Here is a 9747-nt window from a genome sequence, read left to right on the forward strand (position 1 = left end):
CAAGTTGTTTTTTGAAAAAGACCCGATGCAACTTATGCTCTCCTAATACAAATGTTGAAATTTATGAAAATTTTCAGTTTTGAGCCAAATACGAGGGTTAGTCGAAAAGTAATGGAAAATTCAAGTTGTTTTTTGAAAAAGACCCGATGCAACTTATGCTCTCCTAATACAAATGTTGAAATTTATGAAAATTTTCAGTTTTGAGCCAAATACGAATGTTAGTCAAAAAGTAATGGATTTAGGATTTTTGAAATTTGATTTTCCATAACTTTTTGACTAGCCCTCGTATATGACGCAAAACTGAAAATATTGTTAAATCTGAAAATTTGTATTAGGAGAGCATAAGTCGCGAAAGCTCTTTTTCAGAGTTCTAATTTTTAGCGCGGGATCAACTATATGGCAGTTTTGTTTTCTGTTATTTTACGTAATTCGGCCTTCAATAGTACTATAAAATAATTGAAATTTATTGCTCGAATTGCTTTTTTTTATCTATAAGTTTTAAATTTCCTCTTGTAGGGAAAATTTTTGCTTAATTCTTCAATAAATTACTTCTATATTAAAGATTCAATAAAAAAGCTAATAAAGTTAAAATATATTTATTAATTAGACTCATATATTTATTAATTACACTAATTACAACATATTTATTTTAATTAATAGTTTAATACATAATATGTATAACGTATTTAATAACTAACAGTTTCTAGGGACTTATAAAAGTGAATACAATTACAAAACCAGGAAATTAATTAACATTTTATAGAGTAAAAAGAAAAACACCTGTAAGAGAAAGAAAACGAATCACATTTATATGCAATAAAAACCATATATTACTTACAAACTGTTACATTACCATTTAAACACAAGATTAAGGAGAAAAAAAATCTCCCTAACCTTCTGTGGCCTCCGCATCTCCCCTTATAGCCACCCTATCCACCCAAATGAATTTTAATTGTGAAAGCGTTAACAAATATTTAATTTAACTTTAACATTTATGCCAAAAGATCAATTTAGAAACGTTTTAACTATCATTCTAAGTTACAATTACATAATATAACAGTTCATAAAGTAATAAACAAAATACCTGTAAGAGAAAGACAAGAAAACACATGAAATTTCAAAGAAAATACAATAAAAAGCAAACAATACGATGTCTTCAGTCTTCTTCGGTTACCTGAAAGCGAATAGTGCAATTACAAGGACTAACGACAAATACTAATAGCTTTGGTAGAGAAGATCGGACAGATTTCGCCAAGGCAAGCTGGGCAGTCGCCTATTGCTCCTATTCCAGATAACCCACTGTACCCTGTCTGAAAGGAAGTAACGCTAGAGTAGACTCGCGAAAAGTGTATAAGACACTTTTAAGATCAACTAAATAGCTAAGCCCAAGGGAAGTCGTTCGGGGAGGCCCTCCCTAATTCCACAAGGGTGAGAAGAAACACACACGATAACGAAACGTTGAATCATGTAGAACTCGTAGGGTAAATGCAAAGCAATTTATAGTAAGAATATGCAGTAAGCTAAGCGAAGAGGTAAGCAAGAGACATATTAGACTATACTACAACTACTCAACGGATTAGTAAGTATTACTACTACACTACTACTATTTTAAAAAAATAAAAACATCTACAATCAAAAATTAATTCAAATAAAATGAAGCATGCAAAATAAAAACTAATTCAAATTAACTACATAAAACATGCAAAATAAAAAATTAATTTGAATAAAATCAACTTAATGAATTCTACTATATAGACCATGCAAGACAAAAGAACTATTTCAACTATGGGGTCATCTTTGTCTTCTCCAACGTCGATCTGAAACAGATACGGTGGTAACAGATTAATAATGAGCAATTAAAGTTAATTATATCAAGTATTCTCACCTTAATTAACTGTAACATTCCAAAGTTTGCATGTGTGAAAAGCAAACCAAATCCAGAAGGAATATCATAGCAGAAAATTTGTTGTTTTAGTGGAACTCCAATAAATCTCCAGTTGTTCTCACTAGTCAGTTGAAAAATGTTGCAAGGCGAAGACAAAATCAGCAAATCAAGAATATAGTCCATGAAAGACCACACCCCAGTAGACATTAGTTGTTTCAGTGGGACCAAACTGAATTGTAATTCTCTCGTTTGTTGGGCAATCTGCAGAAATCAACAAAAAATATATTAATTACACTATTAATTGACGATTAAGCATTAACACAGCTAAAAATATGTAGCAAAAAGCAAGTAAAATATCTGAATTATAAAATGGCGATAACTGTCAATTTACATAAATGACAATCATAGATGAATGCATAGATAATAGATGAATGATTTCAATCTAAGGTGTGGACAATAGATATTTGTTAAGGGCAACACAACAGACGCATAATAACCTATACTTCTGCTGATAACAATAGATAATTGTTAAAATACCATAGATTCACTTTAACCTCAATTTATGCTGTGGGCAAAAATTATTAAGAAATGCAATAAAAAATTTATAAATAGCAATTAATATTATGTCACGCATTCTCACCTTAATCAACTGCAACCAAATCCACGAGGGCTACCACGGCAGACAAATCTGTTGTTTCAATGGTTTCCAATTTCCAGTTGCTTCTCTCTCACAGGCCCAAAATTAACTGCATTATGTGAAGACATCAAAAGCACTGGTGCTTTCAGTAGCACTAATTAATTAATTGTAACTCCATCTCATTTGTTCGGCAATCTACAGAGACGGACAAGAAAATGTAATCAATTACCACTTTTAAAACAATTAAATCAGTTATGTTTAATGTGCTGATGTGGCAGTATAGTTAGGAAACTAACTTTCACACTGAAGAGAATGTGAATTTCACATTAATTCTGCTGTTCTGCGTCTGCCATTTCTGAAAAGCTGTTTAAAAGTAGTCCACTGAAATGAATGTATGTTACAAATATCTAAGAAAATGACGTTTCTGGGGCCTCATCTACAATTTACAAATAACGTACATAATACAATGTTAAAGTTAACAAATATATATATTTATATCATAGCACTTAAACTCACCTTAATTAACTTAAATTCCTCCAAGATGAAAAGAACACTAGCAGACAATCTGTTTTTTCAGTAGCATCAAAATGAGCATTCATCCACCCATATTTATAGCCAATCTGTGAAAATATAGAAAAAAAAAAGAATAAACTGTCATTAGATCCCAATAAGTGGAAGGAAAAATAATTGACACAAACTGTACCATTAATAAGCAAAATAAACATCTGCTATACTCAATAACTAATCATTCAATAAAAATTATTTCTCGTTATTTACCAATTTTTTGTGGCACATCCTTCCTTTAGCAACAGGAACACACTGCATTTGTTTCCAAACGAAAAAAGGCACCTATAGGCATCCTTCAGGTACTGCTATATGCTAGAGTGAAAAAGGATTGATCTGACGAATGCTCAGTAACTCATGGTACCTCGAGTTTTTATGATGTTCCTGCAAAATGAAAACGTATTTAGACATGCTTAGTTAAATTAGTTTCAAACTGCAAAATGAAATACAGTAAATGCAAGCACCCAGAATCAAGTAAATTGGTCACTTTTAAAATGGCAGCTTGCTGTTACTTTTAAAACAATTTAAAAATGCACTTATGTATGAGTTTAATTCCTTTCTCATTTAAAATAGAAAATTGCAAACGTAAGCTTTTTATTTGCAATAAAATAAAGCTACTTACATGGAAAATTAATTCGGTAAATTGAATATCATCGTAAAATATACCAACAAAACTTCCTGTAATTACGCGATCATGGCTGGCATGGTGGCTTGGTAACGAACAGTGTGCACAGATTTGCGAAAGCTGCTGCATGAAGCTCTGATGACGTATGAAATGCTGAGCAGAAGCACTACATTAGGTTTCTGCTATGCTGCGCGGCAAATATTTCGTAATTTAGCCAATCCTGTAGACTTGTTTTATAAAGTTGAAATAAATGTAGTGCCATCGCCTGATCACAACTTCAAAATTAATCGAAAACAAGAGAGAGAGATATATTGGTAAATTAAAAAAAGGCGCATTAGAGATTAAGAAGAAAGATAGTAACTTTTTTCTTTTTGCACTATGAATTATGCTCTCTCTCNATATATTTATTAAAAGATGAATTTTTTTTGCATAAATCAATGTAAAATTCAATATCCAATAAAAAAATTAAAATAAACAGATAGTAAGTATTTTAAAATGTTTTTGAAAAGAGACTTGACTTATGAAACAATACAGATTATGTGAGAATTTACAATTTTTAATAAATGATCCAAATACATGGTTGATATTTTCAATTACAATTTTAGATATTTTAATTTAATTAATTTCTTAAGGGGGACTGAGCTGCTTACAGATGTGGGATGCACATATCTGTAGATATGTCATGATTATTGTATTGTCATAGGTATTACATGTAACATCAATTCAACGAATTAATAAATAAAAAAGTGAACATGTTTTCAATTTATAGTTGTTTATATGATTGTAATGCAACACAAAATTTTGCACAGAGGGTTCCTTGTACAACGTAAGGGTGCAATAGAGAAGGAATTTTCAAAATTAAAGAGGGAAATGAGGATTAACAAATTTGTGTCGCAACAAAGGGTGAGCTTTCTGGTTGCAGATTGGCATTGAAGAAGTGATTAATCACTTTTCATTAAAAGCAAAAAGCTTAATATAAATATTTAACTTTTAATTAAAGTTTTAAACTATTTATTAATAAATTATGAACTATTAACAAACAGTTTCTTATTTATATTTCTTCTTGCATTTTTTAATGAAAACGTTGAATTGAGAGCCACTCCTACATGTATTTTTATTTTAGTTTTTGTCCTACTACATCAACATTTATGTATGAAAACCGTCTATTATACAATATTATTCTTTGCTAGTTATCAAGCTGCCAAGCAAAAAATCTCTTCAAGAGATAACAAACAAAGATAAACATACATTTTACATAGATGTACGTAAAAACACCGTTAAAAAAACCTTCTACTTTCAACATGTTTGTGTAAAACAACACATTCCTTTGAATGATGAGAGAATGAACGATATAGAATCTACAAAACAGAGAAGGATTCAGCAAAATATTTTGCTCACTGAATTCAAACATAATTTTCATTAACTTAATTTACGTTTGAAAATATTTCAAAATATGCAAACAATTACGAAATAATTGTACTTTAATTGTGTGTGAAAGTAAGTACTGAATTAAAAGTAAATTTTGAAAACTATTCAAGTTATGACATTTGCAATTTTCACTATTCGAAACTGCAAAGTTTTAGAATCAAAAAAGGTGCTGTCAAACGAGTGTTTTACACTCTACAATTGTTTCGACACATTACACCTTTTTCAAGTGGACTTACATAAATATCTAAAATCTAAATCTGTTTATCTAGGTACCTACTCTGGTAGTGTCAAAAACTCTTGCCGAAATACTAAAAAGCAATTCTCTTTTATTTTAACCCTAACGTTATTTATAATATTTCCTTTTATAAAAAATATTTGTCAATTCTAAGAGATTAATATTGACATGTGCAGTTACTATCAATTTTGTGAAATTCACTCAAGACATTCACCCAATACATTATAATTACAAAGTTAAAACTAGTTTTAAACATCAACAAGAATATCAATAGTATTTAGTAACCACCTCACAAAAGTTTCAAGTCCAGACCTGTCGAACGCATGAAAAATCAGCTCTGATGGACAGAATCATAAAATACAGAAATTATTTCTCAGAAACTAAGTATGTGATTAGGCAACCCAACATACTCTGTTGAAAGTTGAAAGCATACGTAAACTAAACATTTCGTCAAAATATGAAGCAAAATGTTATTGATTTATGATTCCTAATCAGACTCAGAAATTTCACTTTGCAGATTAATACACATACTGTTAGTTCTAAAAGTGATCAAATGGTCAATATTTCATTTATGAATTTTATAATTTCAGATCAAAAGCATTTTTTTCTGAAGAGACTACTGATATTTTCACTTGTTACTACAAATGTAGTTAATTTAGACTAGAAATATATTAGAATATGATTTTCCAAAGTTTCCAAGAAAGAAAAACAAACTAAATCCAGAATGAAACTTACCATTACAGGTTGTCTGTTGATTCAATGTGGTCCAAATATATTTTCAGTTGCTCTTGTTCATTGGTCCAGAATTAACTTCATAATGTTGCTAGTTGAAGATGAAAAATTAAGTCCATGAAAAACATTAAAACTGCAGACATTGGTTGCTTCAGTAGAGACTACTGACTTTCTTTCTCACTGTTCATCAATCTGCAGAAATGGGCAAGAAAAATGAATTAATTAGGTTTAAATAAACAAGATATAAAATTTGAATATAAAAAACACCAAAATGCATGTAAAACAGTTAAATCTGCTGAGCTATAATAGAGGTGAAAAGGAAAGTAATAGATTCATAATGTGCCATTCAAAAACAAAATAAACACCTCGTATATTTAATTTTTTTGTATGCTAGAAAGAATGTTGTTTTACTGTGATTCTGTTGTTCTGCCTTTTTTCATTTGTGAAGAGGTTTTGGAACATGCCTGTTAAAAGTAGGTTACAAATGTGTAAGAGATTGGGGTTTCTCAGATTTTACATTTATTATCTTTCATTTATTTACCTATCGTATCTTTCCTTTAGTAACAGCAACACACTGCTTCTGTTTCCTCTTGAAAAATAGCCTTTCTTTCCTCCAAGTACTGCTACAGCCTAGAATGAAAGAGGGCTAATATTAGGAATACTTCATTACCTATAACACATTAAACAATATTCAAATGTTAATTACTTTGCACTTAATAATAACAAAGGACTTCACCTCCAGATGCTTCAATATTAACAAGACAAGAGAACAACTTCATCTTTGCACTATTTAGTTGTCTATATTCTGCTGGTAACGAAGTAATCATAAATATATATTGATTTAATGACCAATCCGTACAAAAGAATAGGAAACAATCAATATTAAATACACAAAACATTAAATATAATAAAAACGGTTTTGATGATAAAACAGCAAAACTTTAAAATAGTGATACGATCATAGATAATGACATGACATACTGTCACATAGATGCTTCAAAAATTGTCTATGATTTGCGTCTTAAGAGAGCAGAGGAGCCGACAAAACTTTTTTAATATATTTTAAATCAAAAAGACGTTTTTCCCAAAATATGTATAATGATAAGNTTAAGCTAATAACTAAAGCTTTCTTTAAAGTATGAAGTTCTAAATTTGTTGTGCAGCTTAACACATACAGTGTCAAACGAGTTTTTACCTTTCGAATTTTATTTTTATAAATGACTTACACATTTTTACATGAACATATTTAATTATTGTAATAATAAATGCGTACGCTGAGACCTAATGGTAACTTAAACCATACATATGTATATGATAAACACCAGTTAAGCATATGAAACACTATACAAAAAAAGTATCGTTAATCAGACTGATAATAAGTTTGTACATACAAACAGACATACATACTTCTAGCTGATTGTTCATTTTCTCTGTATAATATTACTTCAATTAATATTGTAATATTATAATTTGTAAAAAGCACCTACACACAAAGCAATAAAAAAAATAATAAACAGCCTTGTTAGTCATATCTACCATCTAAAAATGTTCACGTTTACCATTTTATTCACAAAAAAAAATATTTAATTCGGTATAAGAAACACTGATGAAGATATTAACGAAAAAAGTCTAGAATATACAGAGTGATTAACTTTTGCAAGGTAAACTGAAACAAAGGTGGTCTGATGCTATTAATATGTAGTTTTAAATTTCTTGAAAACTGTTGTATGATACGATCATAGATAATGACATGACATACTGTCACATAGATGCTTCAAAAATTGTCTATGATTTGCGTCTTAAGAGAGCAGAGGAGCCGACAAAACTTTTTTAATATATTTTAAATCAAAAAGACGTTTTTCCCAAAATATGTATAATGATAAGTATAGCGTGTATAGCAATTTATCATTATGCTAATCGGTTTACAATTAACAGCAACAATTCATTATAAGAAAGCTGTAATCATTTTTATAGCACGAACTTTATGACTTCGAGCATCTCCGGCATAATTAATTTGAGTTCGTTTTGACTGCTATTCTGATCCTTCTAGAGGCTTGGGTCGCATTCTTATCTATGGTCGCATTGGTTGGTTCGGGCTCCGGCCGCTCGGGTTCGGAGAAGCGGCAGAAGGTTGTCTAGAATTGTATATGTAGGTGCTATTTTTATAAATTAAATCATTAAGTGGTAAAAAGTAACACGTAGTTTTTGCCCGTGAAATATTTACCGGGCATAATATCCATACTGGATGTTTTGTTGTTGGTCCGGAGGTGAAGATTCAGGAAAAGGTGCAGTTGCATGTTTATTAAATTAATATCCCCGCCTGTATATTTAATGAATGAATATTTGTCGCCATCTTAAGTTAGTCAATAGGCGTTGACGGTGTGTATGTTTTGTCAGGTCCGATGGCAGCAATCCGCAAGAAGTTGGTGATTGTAGGCGATGGAGCCTGTGGTAAAACATGCCTTTTGATTGTCTTCAGCAAAGATCAATTTCCTGAAGTGTACGTGCCTACCGTTTTTGAAAATTATGTAGCCGATATCGAAGTCGATGGAAAGCAAGTAGAATTAGCTTTATGGGATACGGCAGGACAAGAAGATTATGACCGTTTGCGGCCGTTGTCTTACCCGGATACAGATGTAATTTTAATGTGTTTTTCGGTAGATTCTCCAGACTCCTTAGAGAACATTCCCGAGAAATGGACACCTGAGGTAAAGCATTTTTGCCCAAACGTCCCTATAATATTAGTAGGTAATAAAAAGGATCTACGTAATGATCCAAATACGATCAAAGAGCTAGCTAAAATGAAACAAGAACCTGTTAAACCACAAGAAGGTCGTGCTATGGCTGAGAAAATAAATGCTTTTGCATATCTGGAATGCTCAGCTAAAAGTAAAGATGGAGTTAGAGAAGTATTTGAAACTGCCACACGTGCTGCATTACAAGTCAAAAAGAAGAAGAAGCCACGCTGTATTTTGTTCTAAACAGAACATTTGTATATCTATTCTATCATATAAGCATATGTTCTTTATAATGGGAATTGTTCGTTGTGTGCTTACAAAACAAAACATTTGCATAACCAATAAATTCCCTTTAATCTTTATTACAGTTTGTTTAACTTGTTTTTAGATGTATTAGAGAGTTTGATATTTTATTAAGTCATTTATGGTTTGACGTAACTTCCATTAGGTATTAAAAATTGTAGGTTACAGCTTGGTTCAATATCCAAATGTAAAATGACTATTCTAAGTTTTATTGTCATTCAAATGTATTGTCTGCAGCACAAAAGTTGGTTTCATTCTGCTAATAATATTTATGAATGCTATTTGATAAAATATTTGCAAGTTCATTTATATTTTTGTCCTGTTTAAATTTCTTTAAGTAAGAATATTAATTTAATTTTTTATGTTATGATTTCTCATAAATGTTTAAGCATATGAACTTCCCACAAAGTTTTCTTATTTTGTAATTTTACAATCAATCAGGTTTTGTTCAGTGGAAAAACAATAATATTCAGTTCTTTGGCACAATTTTGGATGTGCCACTGTTTGACAACACATAGATAGCTTTAAATTTTCCATATTGTATTGTAAAAATGAAATAAAAATAAATTTTTTTTCATATATACCTATTGTCTATTTTTT

General features: G+C 30.4%; 1 protein-coding gene and 1 long non-coding RNA gene across 6 annotated transcripts; one reads left to right on the plus strand and one right to left on the minus strand.

The window, feature by feature from the left end:
* Positions 1-1897: 1897 nt before the first annotated feature.
* On the minus strand, positions 1898-7050 carry LOC108735443. 5 transcript variants are annotated; one of them, XR_003231114.1, is made up of 8 exons: positions 6843-7050; positions 6648-6736; positions 6110-6298; positions 3709-3938; positions 3300-3470; positions 3039-3142; positions 2526-2717; positions 1898-2146 (listed from the first exon to the last, which is right to left on the minus strand). It is a non-coding gene; the product is annotated as an uncharacterized LOC108735443 (long non-coding RNA). The 5 variants fall into 5 exon arrangements; XR_003231113.1 differs by having other exon boundaries at positions 3709-3976; XR_003231110.1 differs by having other exon boundaries at positions 3709-3986.
* A 1152-nt stretch (positions 7051-8202) lies between these two features.
* On the plus strand, positions 8203-9206 carry LOC108735442 (ras-like GTP-binding protein Rho1). The gene is made up of 2 exons (XM_018467401.2): positions 8203-8391; positions 8504-9206. Exons 1-2 carry the CDS (start codon positions 8352-8354, stop codon positions 9085-9087), a joined length of 624 nt encoding a protein of 207 aa, XP_018322903.1. The 5' UTR covers positions 8203-8351; the 3' UTR covers positions 9088-9206.
* The last annotated feature ends 541 nt before the right edge of the window (positions 9207-9747 follow it).

The sequence above is a fragment of the Agrilus planipennis genome, unplaced genomic scaffold (assembly GCF_000699045.2).
Source record: "Agrilus planipennis isolate EAB-ADULT unplaced genomic scaffold, Apla_2.0 scaffold40, whole genome shotgun sequence".
Lineage (NCBI taxonomy): Eukaryota > Metazoa > Arthropoda > Insecta > Coleoptera > Buprestidae > Agrilus > Agrilus planipennis.

Bases quoted from the DNA above. Each gene is read 5' to 3' on its own strand.
- LOC108735442 (XM_018467401.2), top strand. From the start codon at position 8,352: ATGTTTTGTTGTTGGTCCGGAGGTGAAGATTCAGGAAAAG. The intron at 8,392-8,503 runs GTGCAGTTGCAT...ATGTTTTGTCAG, and splicing joins AGGTGAAGATTCAGGAAAAG to GTCCGATGGCAGCAATCCGC.